The following is a 23,830-nucleotide window of genomic DNA, read 5'->3' on the forward strand; positions in this document are numbered from 1 at the left end:
TGTTTGTTAAGTCATATTGAAATATGTATCTGTATTAAGTTATAGCAGGATATTTAGTTCTCCTGTATTACTACTGAGGTATATTTGTTCACATTTATTTATACTGAAAGACACTAATGTTCACAAGTTAGAATAAATACAAAAATGCGTCTTGTACTTTGCTGTTTTAACCACTTGATATCTTAGGTGTACATCTTCCTTTATGATAACAAATACCAGGCCACAGACTGATTCGGCTTTAGTCATATAATACTGTAACACTCAAATGGGTTTCAAAATATAAACATCTCTGCTCTTGGATAGTTTTTTGGGGGGAGGATTATCCTTCAATACATAACAGATGCAAGTATGTGCAACTGGGTGGTAGGAGGGAATTATTTTTATTATGAAAAGGGATGGATCCTTTTCAAAAAGGGACAGATCATATTTATTAAAAATAATTCCCTTAAAAACTTTAGATCTTGGGCCACATTTCACAAAAATTTTGGAATGATATTAAACAGTCTTTCCTCTTTTTAACAGCTGGATACTAAAAGTCACCCAATTTAATAGCCTTTAAGGCAATAATATGGAATCAAGTCTCAAATTGGATGCAATATTCTGCTGCAGATTACTTGTTGTCTAACTGCATCAATTCACTGGTTGGGCAGTCCATAAAAAAGAATTTAAGCTAACTCAAATATTTGGGAGGAAAAAAAAGAAGAGAGAGACTAAAGCATGTCAAACTTGCTTCCTGAGAAATTGTGTCTCATTGCATAAGCATGAGAATTTCCACCTCTGTAAATCTCTCATGCAAAAATAGGCTAACACCTAAAATAAATCTGTCATTATTTATATTATTTAATAAATGAAAGGAAATAAAATAAAAGTTGAAATCTGGGCCGGGCGCAGTGGCTCACGCCTGTAATCTCAGCACTTTGGGAGGCCGAGGTGGGTGGATCACGAGGTCAGGAGATTGAGACCATCCTGGCTAACATGATGAAACCCCATCTCTACTAAAAATACAAAAACAAAAAATTAGCTGGGCGTGGTGGCAGGCACCTGTAGTCCCAGCTACTTGAGAGGTTGAGGTAGGAGAATGGCGTGAACCTGGGAGGCGGTGCTTGCAGTGAGCCGAGATCACGCCACTGCATTCCATCCGGGGCCACAGAGCAAGACTCCGTCTCAAAAAAAAAAAAAAAAAAAGTTGAAATCTGTTGTTTCTTAAATCATATCTTCCAGATTACCTAAAACTAAAATCACGACCCAAAATCTGAAAAACTATAATTTTAAATTTTATTATATAGGTTTTCTCAATAACTTCCCAACACAAAGCAAAAAACACCAATCATTCCCAAAAACTACAGATACATAGTTGAGTCTATAAGTTAGAAGGCAGAGAAATATTAACTTCAAAGAGTTTAATGATGAATTAGTACTGTATTTCTGAAAACATTGGTGATACTGAAATAATACACCAATAGACATGACCAATATGATCCTGGCAAAATGCATATCTCGCTGGTCAAGCAGAAATATATCCTTTTACAAATGTTCTGAGGAACAATGCTTAAAATTATACAAGGGTTTAAAATATAATTTTAATGAAGTATATATAAAGTGTACATGAAAAGGAGAAATATGAAATCTGGCAAAAGTCTTTTGGCTTTCTTACAAATGGTATCCTTATAATTCCCCAACTATCAGAGGATGACATATTTTTCTAGAAAAAATAAAACGACTGCAATTGTATTTCCTATGATGCTTTATGTATCAGAGTCACTTGCAGATTCTGGTCTGCTGTCATCTGGCCCATCACCTTCCTTGTCCCAGTCTTTCATAGATGCTCCCATCATGAAATCATCACGTAGGATCGCCCAACCTGGGCCTTCTTCTGATTTCACTCCAGTCTGAGGAAAATTATAGAATCAAAATATTCAAAAGTCAATTCCATCATAAGGAAACAAAAAGGTACAAGCTACAAAACAAACTTTTCAATGCTTAGTTTTTAAAATAGTGGTAAAACCAAGAGAAATTATAAATCGACTTACTTTATACCCTATGATTATACTATGATTATATATGTACAAATATATAATAAAGAACTAAACATTAATAAAATATTGTATGGACTCCATAAAAGAAACATGAAAGCAAAATAAAAAAATTTTTTTGAAGTGAGGGAAAATATATTAATTTTTTAAGCACTTCTGACAACAAAAAACAGACTTACAATACTATTTAACCTTCAGTGATAATTTACTAGAAAATTTTGGGCAAATTATTTCACCGCAACTGACAATTTAACAAAGGCCTTTAACCCAAAGTAAATTAAAAGTGGGAAAAAGAAACTACCTTGGTACTATGCTAGGTTTTTTAAGATGCCATCTCACTTAATGTTTTTATAAAAATTTGAACCAAATGTTCTTTATTTAGGTTATGAGCTCACTGCCTGACCCAATCATGTAATCAAAGACTAATCGTATGTTGAAATTATAAATAAATGAAGCAGGCAATAAACATAATAGGTAGTCAATTCGTTTCATTTAGTCACAGGATTTATGTGGTACTAATTACAGCCTTTCATTTCATGGTACAACAGTACCACCTTGTGGTATCAAGTAAGTAATACAATAGATGCAGCACTCAAAATTTTTCATTCCTTCCACAAATATTTATTGAGAATTAGCTGTGTATCAAGCACTATGTTAGAAACATAGTGATGAACAAAACGAAGTTCCTGTTTTCAGGGGGCTAACAGTCTATGCATATCTATTTATGTCAATCACAGAAATACAAAATTTTGTAAAAACCTAAGGTACAAGAACCCATGACATTTGGTTAGAAAACAGTTGTTATCATTATGCAGTCATTAACTACATAAAAACAGTTTAAAATATATATATATATATATATATATTAAAGATATTTGCTGGGTTACAAGAGATTACTTACCTAACTGCTATAGCTTCCCTTTATTTAAAAAAAGATAGCTCTGAAACATTCATTCCATTAAAAAAGAAAAAAATTGACCACTATTACAAGCAAATAGGAAAACTGTCCTATTGGCTCACTCTTGTCTTCTTGAGGTCAAAATATCAAGCAGAGCTTGTGCTTAAATATAACTTGAAGACTGAATGGGATATAAATGTAAGCAAAGATGTCAGAACTGACTTCGTATATCAAACATCAGCACACTTTTTACTATAATTTACCCAACATACAGAAATAAATAAAAAACATCTGTGCTATTTAAAAACCAACATAAAACAGTTCCAATGCTTCTCACGTCACACTGATAGGAGAACAATAACGTAGGAAGATAACTGGAGTATATTAACAACTTTTCATTTATTTCTACAATATCAAACCTACTCTTAAAACTGAAATTCTACTTCTATTAGATTAAGTTAACTAGCTGGATAAAAGGCCATTTTCCCTGATTTTCACTCTGTCACCCAGGCTGGAGTGCAGTGGCGTTATCATGGCTCACAGAAGCCTCGACCTCCCAGGCTCAAGTGATCCTCCCACCTCAGCCTCCAGAGTAGCTGGGACTACAGGTGCACACCATCATGCCTGGCTAATTTTTTTTTTTTTTAGAGACAGGGTTTTGCCATGTGGTCCAGGCTGGTTTCGAGCTCCTGGGCTCAAGCAATCCACCTGCCTTGGCTTCCCAAAGTGCTGGGATTATAGGCGAGAACCACCACACCCAGCCAACCCAGGTTTTCTTTAATAAAAAACTGATGTTCACAGTGAACAAAAATCCACTTAGAACCAACAATTATAACACCTCTCCTGTCAAAGTAAGAATTCAAAGCTTTCCATTAAATTCAGAAAAGTGTATAGCCATATCCAAATTGCTGACTAGCAAAGACCTATCCTGCCTTTGATATTTGAGTTTACATATGAACAAGTACAATCTCAGTGTGAAGCCTCTATGTTAGGCAAGTACACCCAATATGCCATCAACATGTTACCGAAAGAGCACACTGATCCCACGTGACTGACTCAACACAGAGTGTTTCTACAAGAGAGCTCACCCTGACAACCAACCTCTAGTTGGACTGAGCTACTCCTCTACTCCTCTCCTAGGTAGCACCAGAAAACACGCAGGCAACAGAAGAACGAAGAAGAAAAGGGAACATGGAAAAAAAAATTTTTTTTTTTTTTTGAGACGGAGTCTCGCTCTGTCGCCCAGGCTGGAGTGCAGTGGCGCAATCTCGGCTCACTGCAAGCTCCGCCTCCTGGGTTCACGCCATTCTGCTGCCTCAGCCTCCCGAGTAGCTGGGACTATAGGCACCTGCCACCATGCCTGGCTTATTTTTTTGTATTTTTAGTAGAGATGGGGTTTCACCATGTTAGCCAGGATGGTCTCAATCTCCTGACTTCATGATCTGCCCGCCTTGGCCTCCCAAAGTGCTGAGATTACAGGCGTGAGCCACCGTGCCCAGCCCACAAAACTTTAAACATGTATTTCAGAAAGAAAGGAACAATAGTAGACCAAAGGAAGGAATTCACTAATTAAAATGGTGACACCAACTATATCGCATGCTTGTCTTGAAAGATGATTGCTGTAAACATGTTATTTTAGGCAAGAAGAGTAACAACAGACTAAGTACAACGTTTTGCTCAATTGTCCAATGTAAAGAATAACGGGAAGAGCTTTACAGGGGGATTTTGGTGATGTTTTTGTTTCTTGGTTTCAAGGATCAATATAGTCTGTATCAGTGATTCTTAAAGTGTGATCTTTACACCAGCAGCATTATCCGCACAACTTGAAAATATGTTATTAGCAATTCAAAATCTCGAGCCCTGTTAAATCAGAAACTCCAGGCATGGGGCCTAGCAATCTGTTTTTATAAGCCAGTGATTCCGGTGCATGTTAAAGATAATTATTTATTTGCTTTACATAAACAAACATTTTTTCTTAGTGATGGTTTTTGTTCACTGCTATAAGACCAAGTACACTTTATGGCTGAGAGGGAAAGATTTTAGAAAATCTAATATTCGATTTTGTAAATCTAATGTAAAATTCAGCACTGTATGCCTTAAGTATGGACATCATTCAAGCTATCATTACAGTAGCATTTTTACACTGTGAAGCAACAATTTGGAAAAAAAAAGACACAATAGAAAATTTATAAAAACAAGTGTGGGTTAACACATTTTAAAAACAGGTATGTTAGATGGCATCTGTCAAGATGGCAGCTCAAGAAAACCTTGTTTAAGGCCAGGCGTGGTGGCTCACACCTGTAATCCCAGGAGTTTGGGAGGCTGAGGCGGGCAGATCACTTGAGGTCAGGAGTTTCAGACCAGCCTGGCCAACATGGTGAAACCCCGCTTCTATTAAAAATACAAAAATTAGCCTACGCATGGTAGCACAGGCTTATAATCCCAGCTACTGGGGAAGCTAAGGCGGGAGAATCACTTAGGAGGAGGAGGTTGCAGTGAGCTGAGATCACACCACTGCACTCCAGCCTGAGCGACGGAGTAAGACTCTGTCTCAAAAAAATAAAGAAAACCTTGTTTTAAAGGCAGCAGAATGACTCTTTAAATTCTAATCCCTACATTTGCTAAAGACATATGTAGAAAGAAAAAAGGCAGAGGGCCCATGCTAAAGTGGCAGTTTGAACATAAACAACTAGTCTTGCTCAACTGCTATATTCAATAAAACTACAGAAAAGTGATTTGTTGTTTTAAAGACATAACTCAGAAGGACAAGATCAGAAAAGACAATATCAACACAATTTTGAAGGTGAAGGAGATGGACCAGAAGACACCAGGAAAGTTAAATCCTAAGACTGCACCTATCACACTGACAAAACCAACCCTATTTACACTGCAGAATCTGCAAAAGAAACAGAAACTGGCAGTATGTATCAGGGACTTCTGGAAGTTAAGGGTTGAAGTGGAAGAACCAAAATAAAAAGCACTGGGGTGAAAGGTATGCTTTGAGAAACATTTAGTGCTCTACTTCCCCATCCCATTCCACAATAACCTGGCATAATACCTGGAGGTTTAACTTCTGAAGAGGTAATGGGCTTGCACAGATGAAAGCATAGGTATAGAACCAAAAATGGGATTAAGTTACACACACACACAGCAACCAGATATTGAATCCCAGCTCTCTTCTCACACTGGGCTCCCAAAATGCTGGTACGCAGACCTTTTTCTTCTAAGTAGGAGATTGGAAGAGTTACTTTATTGAAAACCTGACAAGTTGCTAATAAATTCACCCAGAGAACCCTACAGTGAAATTTAAGGTGGATGACATCCATATATTCATAGCTTCCAGTTGAATTTTTTGGTCTATTTGTTCTAATCATGAACACACAACTAAGGATTATCAGAAAGAAGAGAACAATGCAAACACAAAATTTAAAAAATGACTTGTAGGAAAAAAAATCTCAAGAGAAAAAAATTTAGGGAAAAATATCATCAACATCCTCAAAGAGTTAAAATATATTGCATCCATAAAATCAGAACAGTTGTTATTTGATTTTACCTTGTTTATTTATTATTTTTGAGATGAAGTTTCACTCTTGTTGCCTAGGCTGGAGTGCAATGGTGCATTCTTGGCTCACTGCAACCTCCACCTCTTGGGTTCAACCGATTATCCTGCCTCAGCCTCCCGAGTAGCTGGGATTACAGGCACCTGCCACCATGCCCAGCTAATTTTTTGTATTTTTAGTAAAGACGGGGTTTCACCATGTTGGCCAAACTGGTCTCAAACTACTGACTTCACGTGATCCACCCGCCTTGGCCTCCCAAAGTGCTAAGATTACAGGCCTGAACCACCACACTCGGCCAACAGTTGCTATTTTAAAAGAAACATTAGGAGAATAACAAAGAGCTTAAAATTAAAAATATGGTGGAAGAAACAAAACAAAAAACCACAGTATAAAAGTCAGAAGATAACGCTGAGGAAATTGCCCAGAAAATAGACTAAAAGAAAAGAGATGAAAAATGGAAGAAAAAGATAACTGGAGAACCAGTCCAAGAGGCCCAGTATGCAAATAATAGGAGTTCTACAGACAGAGAAAAAATGTACAGGAGGAAATTAATAAAATACTTTAACAAAATTTCCCAGTGAAGGACACACATTTCCAGATTAAAACCAGCCCTCGAGTGTCCAGTACAACACAATGAGAATATTATTGTAAAACTTCAGGACAACAGGAACTAAAAGAATATCCCATAAGCTTCCAGGAAAACAAAAGTCACATGCATACCAATAATCAGAAATCAAAAGATTCAGATTTTCCAGTAGCAATATTGGAAAGCAAGGAAGCAATAGACAAATACTTTCAAAATGTCAAAGGAAAATAATATCCAACCTAAAATTCAATATTGAGACATATTATTATTGAAATGTGAATACTGAACAGAGGTATTTTCAGACATACGAGGTCCCCAAAAGTTTACTTCCAATGCAGCCTTTCTCAGGACACTGAGGATGTTCTCCACAAACAGATGGAGTAAAACAAAAAGAAGAAAACATGGGATAGAGAAAATAGGAGTCCCACCAAAGGAAAAAGAAGGAAACAGCCAGGATGAGAATGAATGGAGATTCCAAAATAACAACTACACATCACGCATGAAGGACAACCTGCAGCCAAGTGACTCTGTGGGACGGCATGCTGAAAGCGGTCATCACCATGACATCTGTCATTGTATGTTATTTTAACTTGACAAAACCGCTGGAGAATATGCTTTACCAAAAGAGTGAGAGTGAACCAAGAAAAAAAGGAAGATCCAAGAACCCCAGAAATAGGGAATTCAATCCAGAAGAAATTCCAAGGATCAAAGAAAATTTAAGTCCCAGATGACAAGAGTGAAGCAACCCAAGAAAGCAATCAGGGGATACAAAGGAAAATAGAGGCCTCTAGGAAAGAATATCTCAGAGAAAATAATTAAAATAGATACATCACTTCAGATCATTTGACTTCAAAAAACTAAATTAATTAAGGAAATTAAATATGAAAAGTCAAGACAATGATTAACTTCAGGAAAAATAAATAGAAAGGAAACATATAAATATGGAATATTACAACATTCAGCTGTAAATAATTTTTTCACATGAATAAGAAATGCTGAATACTGACAACTATAATTGTAAACTAACTACATTGAGTGGCCAAAGGAGAAGAGACTGTGTAAGATAATTAAATCTTTGCCTACTATAACAGAAAACTAATAGATAATGCCTCAAACTGATTAATCAAAAGATACGACTACACATATGCACATGAGTTAGTGATGGCAGTGGCCGACCATCCGGAGTGGCTGCTGCCATCACACCAGTTGCAGCAGGGAGGTGCAGGCGGTGGTAGCAGGAGCGGAAGCAGCAGTGGTGGCGCTGGAACCCTTGTGCCTCGCGTCCCTGAGGCAGACAATTGTGTCACACCCACGCTCACACAGGCAGGCAGGACCCACTCCCAGGCCCGGAGCCTCTGCCATGGCCTCAACCTCACTGCCGGCCGCGTCTTGGGAACCCGCGAGTACCCGGCCGAAGGTGCAGGCAAGACTCAAGGGGCCAGCCCCCAGAGCGTCGGGTTCATTTGTGCGGGGTTGGCAGGGGCCATGCCACCTGCACCTCCCCTGCAGCTGCTGCTGCAGGGAAAACATGGAGTAGGCAGGCAGTTCCCGGCCCGCTCCTGGGAATCACAGCGATGGGGCCAGACTAAGTCACCGGCCAGCAAAGGAGCAGCACAGTCAGGCACGGAGGGGCAGGCTGAGAGGGGCCAAGAGGAGGACTTGGGCCTGGGACGGTGCCAGGCTCCACAGAGCTGGTGGGAGTTGGGAGCAGGCAGAAGCCCCGCCCTCGCAGGCATAGCTGCAGCAACCCAAGTCCCGGCTGCAGACCTAGGTATGGCTGCACTCTGGAGTGGAGGGGGCCAGGAAGGCGCCCCCTGCCCCTGCAGGCTCGGAAGTATCTTCTCCCACTGCCCGGTTTCTCCCCGCTCCCAGTGCCCGCTCTGATCTCAGAGCAAGGTTGGAGCGGAACCCGGGCACTGTTACAGCCCAGCTGGGTATACGCACACTGGGGGCAGCGCTGACATGCCAGGCCCCTGCCCCCTTGGCCCCCTCCGGACTTTGGGTGCCAACAAGCATGAGAGGGAGGCCGAGGTGGGGCTAAGGGCAGCTCAGCATTGACCTGCAGGCACTCCTTGGCCAGAACAGTCTGGGCGCCATTAGCAGTGGCAGGAAGCAGACAGGCTTCTGGGTAGAAGGGGGAGGGTCCCTGGTGAGGCCCCACCTTCAGGCCAGGGAGGGCCCGAAGCCTGGGGACCGGGCTGCCAGTCCTGGGGACCAGAGTGGCAACTTGTGGTGCTTTTTCTGGGCCCATCCACGGTAGCCCATGGACCAATTGGTACTCAGTTCCTCTCCTCTAAGGCCCATAAAAAGCCCCGAACTCAGCCAGACCCAGAGACAACAAGACCACCAGCTGCAGAGAGGAGCTATCCACCCCAGGGTCTCCTCTGTTCTATCGCTCAATAAAGCTCCTCTTCATCTTGCTCATCCTCCACTTGTCTGTGTACCTCATTCTTCCTGGATGCAGCACAAGAACTCGGGACCTGCCGAATGGCGGGGCTAAAAGAGGTGTAACACAAACAGCGCTGAAATATGTCCCTTGCTCACCACGTTGCAGGTGACAAGGAAAGAAGAAGGAGAGAAGAGCTGCAGCCCTTCGGGAAGCCCAGACCTAGGAGCTCCCTGAGCCAGGGCTGTGACACCTCTTTAGGGCTCTGCAGTTACTGGCATCTCCAAGCTTCCAGAACGCCACGACGTTCCCTGGTGTCGGCCATGGAAGCTGCTTACAGTACACCTGGTCCAGCTGCAGCCTCGCAAGTAGCCGGCGCCCATGCCATTGCCGGGAGCTATGGACCCTGCCGCAGCTGGCATGCCTGGCTGTGTTCAGTGGCAGGACCCCACTCTCACTCATACATCCCTTGCTCTTGGCAGGCATGGGATCCAGGCTGGTAGCACGAGCCGAGCGCAGACTGCCAGGCTGAGTGGGCAAAACGAGCCCATAGGACCGAGCAAAACAGGCAAAGGCACCACTGGTCACAGAGGTTTCCAGCTGGTGAAGCGACACCCAAGGATCCTGTAACATTAGGAATACAGAGATGTATAAATGCCAGCAGGACTAGCTAGAGAATTAAGAATTAGTTGCCCCTGAGATAGGAGCTATGAAGAGTAGGCAGAATGGGGTGGAAAACAACTTTATTTTATAATAAACGTTTATGGCAAAATGTGGCTTTTTAAACTACATGTATAAGTAAAGAATTAAAAAAAAAAAAGGACAGCAAGAAACAGAAAAAAAAAAAAGTACACCTAAACCATTTCCACAAATCCTAAGTTTCCCAGGCTTCTTTTCTACCAAGATCGTCCCAAAAATATCCTAAGAAATCCTTCTAGTTTTATTAACAATGATGATTCTGTTTTACTTCCTAACAATAAATGAAAAAGGGTCAAACACAATAAGTATACTATGAAGTCATTGTGTGCCAAGCACTTTATATAATATTGCCTTATTTCTAATTCTCTTAAGATTCCTGGCCAGATAGCAAGTATCATGCTTACCTTATAAGAAAACTAAGGCTCAGAGAAGTGAAGTAATTATTCAAGTTCAGAGTTAATAAAGAGCTGAGTCTATACCCAAACACAGATCCATTTGATTCCAAAGCCCATGTTCTTTCCACAACACTAAACTTCTCTAAAACTTAACTGATGATACGAACACAATACAGTAATATACTGTGTTCTTATATAACCTGTTATAACCTATGAATGAGGACTAAAATACATGCAAAATGCTGAATATGCTTAAGGTAATTTCCATAAAAGATTTGGAGTAAATTACATTACACACTGGATTGACATAATTTCAATTTGCTATATCTTTTCCATAAATATGATTTACCATTAAGTATAAAAACTTCTTAAATACTTGGAGCACCCACACAAAAAAAAGGTAGATCAAAGATTAATATAAGAAAAAAGAAAAAAAAAAAGCCTGAGGCAAATTCTAAACGTGTCATTCATCGGAAAAGCTTGCTTGGGGTGATCCCTGAATAGATTTCATTAAATGTTAAGACATCCTGAGAATGAAGGGTTTTTTGTTTTGTTTGTAAAAGAGAAGTAGCAATTTGGTATATTCTTTTTATAAAAGGAATAAAAAGAGAGTTCTGGATTTGAATCTTAGATAAGCCATTGACTCCAGTACTGCAAATTAGAAAGTTTTAGAGGTACAGGCCTTGAAAGAAATAAAAAATTTATTATTTTTTATTAACTGGTTATAGCTATAAGACAAAGTTAACCATACTGTACATGTTAGACATAGGTATTTACTATCATAGATGGAAGCTGTGTTAGCTGTTAAACATAACTAACTGTAATATAAATCGTAAAGTATAAACTGAAATAACCAAACTTTTATCAACTTACGGAGTCTTTCAGTGTTGCTGCAAGGCAGCACTGATTCAAAGACTTAAAGCAACCTATACAACTCTTTCTGCTTATATCAAATGAAACGTAAAAGTGACTAAATGCAAGAACTTAATGAAAACTGCATGATGCAAGGAAACAAACAGTCCCCACCTTCCTTGGCCTAGTTTTATACAAATATTGAATTGAAACCATACAGAAGCAGTCTGTGTCCATTTTGAAGGTGAAGACAACCCTTAAAAATGTTAATCAGCTTTCATTTCAAAGCGCAAACATACATTGGCAGCCACTGAACACTGAAAAAGAAGGTTTGGAATTACACATTCATCTCACACCAATGAGATGGTTAACTTCATTTCATTTGCTGGGGTGGGGGATAATTAAAATCAAACCATAAAGAAAGAAACAATATAGTCTCATCTATATTTAGTAATCAACAATAGTTGATTTCATTGCTTTCCCTAACAAGAAAGTTCAGTTTTCATTTTAACTCAGTTTCACCTAAATTTTAAAAAGTTCTTAACATTGACTAAATTCATCTAAATATCTTTGTTGTTAAAAATTTTCAGTAAGCTATTTGCAATTGTAGTTAAAAACATACTTTATGGATTCAATTTTTTTCGCCCACTGATTTTTTTTTTGTTTTGTTTTAATTTCATTTACGGCCCCTGAGGTAGGAGCTATGAAGAGTGTGCAGAATGGGGTGGAAGACAACTTGATTTTATAATAAACGTTTATGGCAAAATGTGGACATATGTACCCAATACATATGTCCTTCTTCAAAGCGGTTCTATTTGGTGGTTTCTATTATTATACATCTTGTTATCCATACATTTAGTTCTTAATTCAACATTGATTTTCCTCAACATTTAAATTATCTTAAGAACTCTAAGTAAGTTAAAGTTAACTAAGGTGACCAAGCCAAATGTCCAACAATGATAGACTGGATTAAGAAAATGTGGCACCTATACACCATGGAATACTATGCAGCCATAAAAAATGATGAGTTCATGTCCTTTGTAGGGACATGGATGAAACTGGAAATCATCATTCTCAGTAAACTATCGCAAGAACAAAAAACTAAACACCGCATATTCTCACTCATAGGTGGGAATTGAACAGTGAGAACACATGGACACAGGAAGGGGAACATCACACTCTGGGGACTGTTGTGGGGTGGGGGGAGGGGGGAGGGATAGCTTTAGGAGATATATCTAATGCTAAATGATGAGTTAATGGGTGCAGCACACCAGCATGGCACATGTATACATATGTAACGAACCTGCACATTGTGCACATGTACTCTAAAACTTAAAGTATAATAATAATAAAATAAAAGAAAAAAAAGAAATAAAACATAGTAAAAAAAAAAAAAAAAAAAAAAAACCTAAGGTACCTGAAAAGTCAAATGTAACACTTCAGGGAGCCTTTTGACAGTGCTCTATTCATTTTCATAGTAAATTAGTTGTTTGAAATATTCAGATACACTCTGCCAATTAGTCTCTTAAAGCACATTTTATCTGCTATATTATATAGCATATAAATGAAAACCCAGATTTATAAAAAATTAGCAGAGCTGTGAATTCAGCTGAAAAATAGATACCAACGTCTTCCTGATATCACAAATTTGCTAAAAAGCTTACATAAGAAAACATATGTAAAAGTGCTTTGCAAAACTATGAAATGCGATATAAACAAAACAAAGCTGCATCTAGTAAGGAATATGCACACTATCAATCTACTGAACTCAACAAACAATTTAGAAATAAATAGATTGGTCCCATCAGACCCCCTTGGAGAAACAGGTGATTCTAGGTCTGGGACACAGAAAGCACAAGGTTTGGGCTGGACATCCTGTCCCAGAATGCAAGGAATCACTCAAAGAAAATGAGGTCATGCCAGAAGGACACATGAGCCAGTTTACACAGGTTCTCACAGCCACATTTGCAAACTTAAGCAACAAAAAGTATAATGACACTCATTGACTGTAAACACTGAATAAAAATCCCTATGTCCATGACATTTTAAAAAGACAAACAAGCCGGGCACAGTGGCTCACGTCTGTAATCCCAGCACTTTGGCAGGCTGAGGTGGGTGGATCACCTGAGGTCAGGAGTTTGAGACTAGCCTGGCCAACATGGTGAAACCCCATCTCTACTAAAAATATAAAAATTAGCTAAGCGTGGTGGCGGGTGCCTGTAATCCCAGCTACTCAGGAGGCTGAGGTAGGAGAACCACTTGAACCCGGGAGGTGGAGGTTGCAGTGAGCCGAGCCGAGATTGCACCATTGCACTCCAGCCTGGGTGACAAGAATGAGACTCCATCTCAAAAAAAAAAAAAAGACAAAAGAAGAAAGAAGAGACTGGAGGTGACTATTAAACTCCTTACTCTGGAAGACCATAATTAAAAGGGATGAAACATCAACCCCCATCTTTAGGAACTTTAATTCATCTCTTGAAAAGTGTCAGCTAATAAATTAGAAAACAAATGAGAAAATCACCATTCTGTAACCTCAAGTCACTTAACTGTTTTAGGCAAGGATCACTAATTGATGGTAAAAGGCAAAAGATGGAGACAGGTACACTTGCTCCTGTGAAACTATTTGTCCCAGACATTACTTTCTAACTGGGGGGTGGGGAGGGTGCACCTTTAATAAAAAAAAAAAAAAAAAGTATTTATTATCACTTTAACCAAGTGGAAACTGGCATCACTAGCATGAAACATTCTGATAATGTGTCTCCTGATGTGTTACAATAGCAAGTACATAGTATAAGCTATCACACATATGATGTAATTATGGCAAAAAAAGTTTAACCTAAATCTCAGCAAGCCTGTAGTCCTAACTTCTAGCTTACAGGAAAAAGGCATAGAACAAGATAAATGACAACATAATGAAGTAATCAGACAAATTCATAAACCTGGATTCATTATTCATTCTTCAAGACAACTGGCCTGGATTCATTATTCATTCTTCAAGACAACTGGCTTGTCTCTTTAAAAAGCTAGTCTTTAAAAGAAAAAAAAAGACAAGGGATTGGTCTAGAACAAAAGAGAACAAGACAGAATCAAATGTAATGGGTGAGACTTAATTGAATTCTAGTTCTCAAAAAGTTATAAAAAAATTTTAATTGTATGGTATATGAACATCATACCTCAATAAAACTGATTTTTTTTTAAAAAAGAGAATCTTCGGGGCACATGGGGGTAATACTTTCAAATAATCAACCTAAACAAACAAAAACTAGATGGAGAGAAAGGCAGATAGCTATTAACACAAACACAGTAAGTGTTAACAACTTTTAAACCTAAGTAGAAATACAGAAATATAGGTGTTTATATTACTATTCTTTGTAATTTTCTTCCTGTTTGACAATTTTCATAAAAGAGCTGGGAGTTCACGCCTGTAATCCCAGCACTTTGGGAGGCTGAGGCAGAAGAATCACTTGAGCCCAGGAATTCAAGATCAGCCTGGGCAACATGATGAGACCCCCATCTCTAGAAAAAAAAATTTTAAATCAACCGGGCCTAATGGTGCCTGTGGCTCTAGCTACTCGCGAGGCTGAGGAGGGAGGATCACTTGAGCCCAGGAGGTTGAGGCTGCAGTGAGCTGTGATCACACCGCTATATTCCAGCCTGAGTGACACACCAAGACCCTGTCTTTAATTTAAAAAAAAAAAAAAAAAAGGGTGTGGGGCATGGGGGAAGATTCTAAAATCTGTATTCGACACACAATCATCAAATACATGATGCATTTGATTTCTAGTAAATTTTAATTCCTTGACAAATGAAGAGAAAGTCAATTCTAACTTGAATTTATAAATAATTTTCTAAGTTGGTTTTATGAGTTTCATAACTTGAAAATATCTTACTATGGTTAACATTTTATCTTACATAACAGTTTTGAGAAATCAGATTTTAAAATGTGTCAATCTTCATTATGCTTTACATCAAATGAGCAGCACGAGAGACCTAGGAAAAAGCAGAATGCAAGCTGCTTCCTTCACCATTCTCTTCCTAGTCTTGCTGACACTGTGGCTTATCAGCCAGCCACAGTTCTTCCAGCTCATCTGGGTGAGAGAAGGAAGAGAAGTTTTCTATTGGAAGTGGAATTACGTAAAAACATGTGCCACAGCATCTGGCACAAAGCATACGCTAGTAAGTGCCCTCTCAGTCCTTCTACTCACTATCCTTACTTGCTGATGCCGAGTCATTGTGTATCACATAATCCCCAGCTTGGGACAGGTATGATCTTCTAATGATGTTCTGCACATTATTCACAAAGATGAGGACATTCAAATAGTATGACAGCACCCCCATAAAAACCAAAATCTTAATAAGTAAATTCTTGTAAGTAATACAGTTAGTTCAACCATAAGTGGAAATGGGGAACAAGAGAAAGTGGACACATTTCTAGTTCCTTCAAATCTAGTTTTATATTTTCTAAGAATTATGCATTACTAGAGCCATCACACCTAACGTGAGTGAGAATATCCAAATCTAAACATAATTTTAATCAAATTATTGGAAGGTTTTTGGATTATTCAATAATTCAGATAAAAAGTAGTAAGAGTTCCCCTTCAAACTGGTTTCCAACTTTGGAATTCATCTTTGACTACAATTTTTAGAGAAAAAATAAGCACCAATATAAGGAACTCGTTTTGATGGCATGCAATGCAAAATAAAAATTATTGCAAACATTTATACAGCACTTACTATGTGTTAAGCATCATTCTAAGTGCTTTATGTATATTAACTTAATTGACTCTCACAACATCCCTATGAGGTAGGGACTGTCATTACTACTATATATAACAGGCATTTTGAACTCAGGCAGTCTGGTTCTAGAATCTGCGGCTTTAGTACTATGTGTTATATATCCCCACAAATGGTCTCAACTGCCTACTACTCAAAAATGGTAATTTTTACCAAGATGCAATAAAATATTATTCTGACTTTTAAAAATGCATTATAGGTGCTAACATGTAAGACTGATGTCTTAATATAATGCATTTTTAAAAGTTAGATGCATAGACTCATCTGTGCAGGATAATTTTTTTTTAAAGCCTCAGCCTCACTAAAGAAAATCCAATACAGGCAGCCACTTCAAATAGCACATTTATTCATATAGGAGCAAAAAGATGTATGGCACCATTAATTTTAAGTTAACAGTAACTAAAGATTTCTACAGCAGTTCTGTAATAACTAGTTCTTATTCTTCACTAATATCCATATTTTCCATAAGTCAAAATGCTGCATGTGCCATATTGCCAAACCTAAGTTCATTTTGATTAAAACTGTTGTTCAAATCAGAAACCACCCTACATGAAAACTAAATAGCATATTTTAAAAGACATAAATACAATGGGAAACTGGCTTAAAACCATTCCCATCAACAGTAATATGTATAATCCTGCTTGTTCTCATTTCAAACATGGAGTCTCACTTTTGCCTAAGCTCTATTTAGGCATTTTCAGTAAACAAACATTAAGCTGAATTATTTACAAAATTAGGATTCCACACATTCCTGTTAGAGAGCTTTACGTGAGAGTAAAACACTGTTATCCTGCAATGCAGAGGCAATCTAAGGACAGCATCTTTCTCTACCTCCTTGCCTGCCTTCCACACCCCAACTTGATTTAAAAGCTAAATCCTGGCCAGGCACGGTGGCTCAAGCCTGTAATCCCAGCACTTTGGGAGGCTGAGGTCGGAGGATCACTTGAGGCCAGGAGTTCGAGGAGACCAGCCTGGCCAACATGGTAAAACCCCATCTCTACTAAAAATACAAAAATAAAAAATAAAAAAATAAAAAAATAAAGCCAGGTGCGGTGGCATGCGCCTGTAATCTCAGCTACTCAAGAGGCTGAGGCATGAGAATTGCTTGAACCTGGGAGGCGGAGGTTGCAGTAAGCCAAGATCGTGACACTGCACTCCCACCTGGGCAACAGAGTGAGACCCTGCCTTAGAAAAACCAAAAGTAAATAATGAAAATAGCCAGAGGCCCACCAAGGGACCTGGGTAAGGAAGTCCTCCTTTCCTAGGCTTCTGTCTTTAGAAGCAAGAATTCAGCAGATCTAAGAACCAGAAGAAATGCACATTTTAAAAAGTACATAGCAATTTGGAGTCTGGGTCTAAGTTGTAAGATACCAAAGAGGCCAGGTATTTCAAAAGCATTCTCACCACTAATTATTTACCTATGAAGAAATTACAAGGTTGCCATTTATGATAAATAAATGAGAAATAGAGGAGTACCCTACCTTACCTCTATGTATGACATTTAAAGTGCTCATACCACAAAATCAGAAAAAATAAATAAATACCTGGACTCTTCCAGTAACTCTTTTTCCTAGGGACTTCTATTGAAAATTATTGTCTAGCAATCACTAAGGAAATCACTTTCTTTTTTTTTTTTTTTGAGATGGAGCCTTTCTCTGTCACCAGGCTGGAGTGCAGTGGTGCAATCTCAGCACACTGCTACCTCCATCTCCCAGGTTCAAGCGATTCTCCTGCCTCAGCCTCCCAAGTAGCTGCGATTACAGGCCCCTACCACCACGCCTGGCTAATTTTTGTATTTTTAGTAGAGACGGGGTTTCACCATGTTGGCCAGGATGGTTTCGATCTCCTGACCTTGTGATCAGCCCGCCTCGGCCTCCCAAAGTGCTGAGATTACAGATGTGAGCCACCGCGCCCTGCCAAAAAATCATTTTCTAACAGAAACCAGCTAGCATTTTCCCTTACTATAAAATTATAATTTCAGTTTCATTATTTTTAAAAAACCTGAAATTGATATATTGGCAATTTCAAATAAATGAAAACCTTGTAGAAAGTCTGTAATTCAAGAGTACAAGTAAAGCCAATGCTTTCCTAACAGCAGCCAACATATTCTCCTTAGAGACTCACAGATTTAACATCACATCCGCTTCTGTCGGCCTTTAGAGTAACAGAATTACATTCCAAGAAATCTGATTGAATTTTAGTTGGCTTTTCAAGAAAACATTAAAAGGAATAATTACAACTTTGAAAGCTAAGAAAAAAAATTAATGCCTCTACATTAATAAAATCTTGATTAACATACTGAGAAACAAATCACTCTAGATAGGAACATGTTTTGAATAGAGGAACAGAGGTATTAATCCTTTAAGAGTTAAAGCTTAATTTTTTTATAAAACTTTACTTAAAAAATATGTTTTTGTTGCTTCCTTAAACAGTGTTCTAAATACAATGTAATATTTTTAAAAATCACTCAGGGTCACCAGGCATGGTGGCTCATGCCTGTAATCCCAGCACTTTGGGAGGCCTAGGTGGGTGGATCACTTGAACCCAGGAGTTCGAGACCAGGCTGGGCAGCATAGCAAGATTCCATCTCTTTAAAAATAATAAAATAACAAAACATAAAATAAAATAAAATAAAACAAAAATCACTCGGGGTCAACATCAAGATATTGGTCAATATGCCTTGCCACATGTTGGTATGTAATTGGGATGATGCTTCCTGTATTTGATCGAAGAGAGGAATTACAGCCTCTGGATTAGGGAATTCCTTCCAAATAACTGAAAATTAGTTATCTAAACCTAGAAGATATTACATTTATTCATGTGGAAAACTCTCTAAAATAGACTATTCATCTTCCCTGACTCAGTAAACAAGTTAATCATTCTTAAAGATTCAGGAACCCTACTAAGACATACAGGACTCATCAGCACCTGCCCCAGGTGGCCTCACCATACTCTGCTATTCTGGTTGCCTCCTTGTTTCTGGCCATGCTATTTCCTGCACTAACCAAATGCTTCTGCCACACTGCTGCTGTTAACCTGATCTTTACTGTCATCCTTCTCATTTCTGATTATAACCTGGAGCAGTCACTGCCTCCAAAAATCTTTACCTCTCAGACATGTTCCATATTTTATATTCTCTATTTTGGTGAAAGCTGTCACCATTTCTGAGTCTCCCAAGTTGTAAACCTCTGAGTTATTAATAAGTCCTCCCCCTCCCATATCCCTCTACATCATGTTAATCACAAATCAAGTCAATCTATACCTTAAAATTGCCTCTCCAATCTGATTCTTCTTTTCCCTTCACCCCAACCCAATTTACCCCACACAATCTTAGTTCACGTTCTCTCCCCTTGCTTTAATTATGGCAATTGTCTTCCACTAATTGGTCTTCTGACCATGCTTCAGCCCTTTCTTTTCCTTAAAAATAATGAAATCTTCACTATCTGAGCAACAGATTCAATCATTCCCCAAACTTCAGCACTGCACAATATTACTCTTGTAACAAACCTCTACATGTACCTCCTTAGTCTAAAATAAAAGCTGAAATAAATCAAAAGAGAAAGACAGAAAAATCAAATCTGACCAGATCACTTACCTTATGGCATTGGCCTCCAAATGCGTAAGGAATAAAGTCCAGATTCCTCAAGATAGGACACTTCAAATCTAATGCCAACCTACTTCCTCAGAATCCCTTTTTCTAACTCCCCACTCATTAGCAAACATCCTACATTCCAACTTCCATGGAAGAAAACAGGAAAGAAAACTATAAGGAATCTGAAAAATTACAGAACTGGCAGGCTTTTTCCCCCTTACCATGTTTACTTCATGCCATTTTAAAAATCAAAGCTAAGTTTCTTATATTCTTCTAAAGTACTTTCCTCCTGAGTCACATTTCCTATGACTATCCCCACATCACAATTTTTCCAACTTTACGATTTTCTAATTTCGTGAGCAATATATGTACCACCCAGAACAGCTACTAAAACAATTTGGCAAAGAAGGTTCCTCTTCTTGTTTCTAAATGAAATATGTGGTGATCTGATTCATTCCATAGAACCAAATCTCCACTGAATTTAACATTCAACACTTTACCCCAAAGTTCTATTTATTGGCTAAGAATCATTCTTTTTTTATGTCTTCTCACATCCACTAACAGTATCTTTTTTCATAGCCCTATCTCACAAAAATACAAATAAAATAAAATTAGTGACTACCAATTATTCACTACAAATGTTTTAAGAACGGGGATAGAGAAGGTCTTAAAAGGTTCCAAAAAGAAAAGAATCAAAAAGAGCAGAGCAGCACTGAACCTCTCAATGGCTAAAAAAAAAAAAAAAAAAGAAAAGAAAAAAGAAAGAAAGAAAAAATTTCTCTCAAACTTCTGAGAGAAAATTACTTTCCAACATGGACATCTATGTTCTATTAGTTTCCTGTGGCTGCCATAACAAATTGCTACAAACTAGGTAGCTGAAAACAATAGCAATTTACTCTCTCACAGTTCTGGAGGCCCGATGCCCATATCTGGCAAAGCCTCACCCCCTCTTGGGGCTTCAGGGGAGAACCCATCCCTTGCTGTCTCCTCCAGCTTCTGGTGTTTCTTGGCATTCTTTGACTTGCAGCCACATCACTCCCACCTATTCCTCCATGGTCACACTGCCTGCTCCGATTCTGTCTGTCAAATTTCTCCTATGTGTCTAAGAACACTTGTCACTGGTCTTAGGGCCTACCCGAATAATTCGAGATTACCTCCTTCATCTCAAGATCATTAATTTAATTGCATCTGCAAAAATCCTTTTCCAAATATTGGAAGCCATCTATCGGGCCAACATATCAATAAAAAATAAGGACACCTATACTCTCTCCCAGAATGCTGAAAACTGTGCCATCACTAAAATGCAGGAGAAGGCCAAGAGAAAATAAGACGTTTAGTCCAAAAAAACAGAGGATACTGCATAGGAGAGAGGCGAGAGGCAAATGGAATTCCCAGGAAGGGGATAAAGCAATGTTGCAAAATGACAGTGCACAGCAGGTAAAGAACAACCAGTTTAGAGAGTAGCAGCAGGATGATCACAAGAAATATACTACTGAGAAGGGCTTAACAGTTCTTTTGAAGAGTATGGAAGGATTTTGGCATATACAAAACTAAAGGAAAAAAAAGGCAAGTGATAACTCCAGGAAAAATAAAAATTGTAACAAAGCTGAAGAAAGTAAGTATTATTATTGTATATTATTTTGCTCAGCAGTGAACAATATTCACATTGAATACTAGTATTCAATCTAGTGTAAGAAATTTTAATATACTATGTTGGAAGGACAGAATGTGGAGAGGTGTGAGGAAAACCAACTTTATCTTCCATAAAAGATAGTATCTAGTACTGATAAAGAAATAGTGTAAATATTATTTAAGATATGGAGGTAAATACCAGAAGAAAGTACTAAGAGTTGCCAAGGTATAGAGAAGAATGGAAAAGGGCAGTGGTTATTTTATTTAACCATAAATTCACTTTTCATACTGTGCTCCTATTGCTTTGATAATAAAATTCTAATGCAGAAAAGACTCTAAGAAAAATGACTTGTTCGGCTGGCCATGGTGGCTCATGCCTGTAATCCCAGCACTTTGGGAGGCCGAGGCAGGCGGATCACCTGAGGTCAGGAGTTCGTGACCAGCCTGATCAACATGGTGAAACCCTGTCTCTACTAAAAATACAAAAATTAGCTGGGCATGGTGGTGCACGCCTGTAATCCCAGCTACTCGGGAGGCTGAGACAGGAGAATCACTTGAACCCAGGAGGCGGAGGTTGCAATGAGCTGAGATCGCTCCACTGCACTCCTGCCTGGGCAACAGAGCGAGACTTTGTCTCAAAAAAAAAAAGAAAGAAAGAAAAAGAAAAATGACTTGTTCGGGCCCTATCACAGTTAAAAAACATTTATCACAATGTCTGTTTCTTATACCTTGAAGAAATATGAAATTTCTATAACAATTATTTTTTAAAAAAAGCGTTCTTTAAAATAAATTCCCAAGTCATGTGTACATTAGGAGAAAACAAAACCAAACACCAAAACCACTCCTAAAGTATGGTTAACTATAATGGGCTCAATGTATATAACCTATGTTATATTATTACAATTCTATCCATATTTAATATAAAACTCCTGCCTCTTTTGATTATTGAACATAAGACTTTAACGTCAAAACTGAATAACACATATAACTGGGAAAAAGAATTGAAGTCATTAAAATGAAGGTGTTTCCAAATTGGTATCCTGATAGATGGCTGCCAGTGAATCTAGTTTATATGTGGGTGGCCTCCAATTTTAGAGACTTCACAATATTAGGAATATTGAATTTAAAAATCTGTGCTCTGAATATCATTACAGCCCAGGGAAGGGAAAACAATAAGATTTCTTTTGTTCCATTTTATGATGAGAGAAGGAACATCTATGAGGAAAGAGTACAATAGCTATGGTGCTAGGACAAGGTTAAATATAAGAAAAAAATGGCAAATATTACTTTCTACTTTCTTAATCTTTTCCTTTATTTAGCTCATCAATGATTCATTTCTGAATAGCACTTTGGCACATCAAATCTATGCTCACCTTTGCCACCCTGCCTTCCCTTGAACTACCTTAAAAGTTCACCTATTTCAAGTAACATACATAGATATAATGATCTATGCTTTAAATAAATAGTACACAGTTACTCTGAAATTCCCTTCACACAGGGGTAGCCACTTAATGTACATTTTGTTAGAGCTGGTGTAACTAATGTTAACGTGCACTTGACATACTAATTTAGAATTTGCCTACTATCAAGTTAATCTTGCTTACTTATTTACTTGAAGTCATTTGTCCATCTTAATTGTAAGATTTTAAAGGACACAACAAGGATAACACCTGGTAGAAACAGGCACTTAATAAATATGTTTTTTTTTTTTTTTTTTTTTTGAGATGGAGTCTCTCTCTGTCACCCAGGCTGGAGTGCAGTGGCACAATCTCGGCTCACTGCACCCTCCGCCTCCCGGGTTCAAGAGATTCTCCCGCCTCAGCCTCCTGATTAGCTGGGATTACAGGTGGGTGCCACCATGCCCAGTTAATTTTTGTATTTTTAGTAGAGACAGTGTTTCACCATGTTGGCCAGGCTGGTCTCGAACTCCTGACCTCGTGATCCGCCCACCTTGGCCTCCCAAAGTGCTGGGATTACAGGCATGAGCCACCGCATCCAGCCAAGAAATATGCTTTATATCAGTAACTGATCCAATCTCAAATAGTATAGTACTTTCATAGTTATTCAGATGCAAACTCAAGCAAAATTTTTAAAAAGGAGTCTGTTTTTCCATAAATATGCAATCAACATGAAAACACACATTTTTAAAAGAAAGAAATATGTCAGGGTATTGATGGCATGGGGCAGGGTGTTCTAGAAACAAATTACTTTTAGAGCAAAATCACTTTGGCTTAAGTCTCAAGCAATTTTTGACCTTGTCCCAGATTTACAAATACTGTGATCACTGAAGTAGAAAAAAAGAAAGTCAAGGGCAAGTGCAAATGGTAAGAAAAAAATACAATGCCAGTGGAAAGAATCTGTTGTGTATTTTCATAACTCATGAAAGAAATAATCCCAAAGCAA

At 38.4% G+C, this 23,830-nt stretch overlaps 1 protein-coding gene across 2 annotated transcripts in view; it reads right to left on the reverse strand.

Moving 5' to 3' along the window:
• Positions 1 to 1,261: 1,261 nt before the first annotated feature.
• RRP15 (ribosomal RNA processing 15 homolog) overlaps positions 1,262 to 23,830 on the reverse strand; it is a 46,315-nt gene continuing 23,746 nt past the window's right edge. Inside the window, exon 5 of one of the 2 annotated variants that reach the window (XM_009441505.5) lies at positions 1,262 to 1,889. In XM_009441505.5, the coding sequence (XP_009439780.3) occupies positions 1,746 to 1,889 (144 nt within the window). In that variant the 3' untranslated portion in view covers positions 1,262 to 1,745. Of the gene's footprint in view, positions 1,890 to 9,629; positions 10,088 to 23,830 lie in introns of those variants that run through there. The other variant, XM_016938930.4, reaches the window with a different exon arrangement.

The sequence above is a fragment of the Pan troglodytes genome, chromosome 1, assembly GCF_028858775.2.
Source record: "Pan troglodytes isolate AG18354 chromosome 1, NHGRI_mPanTro3-v2.0_pri, whole genome shotgun sequence".
Lineage (NCBI taxonomy): Eukaryota > Metazoa > Chordata > Mammalia > Primates > Hominidae > Pan > Pan troglodytes.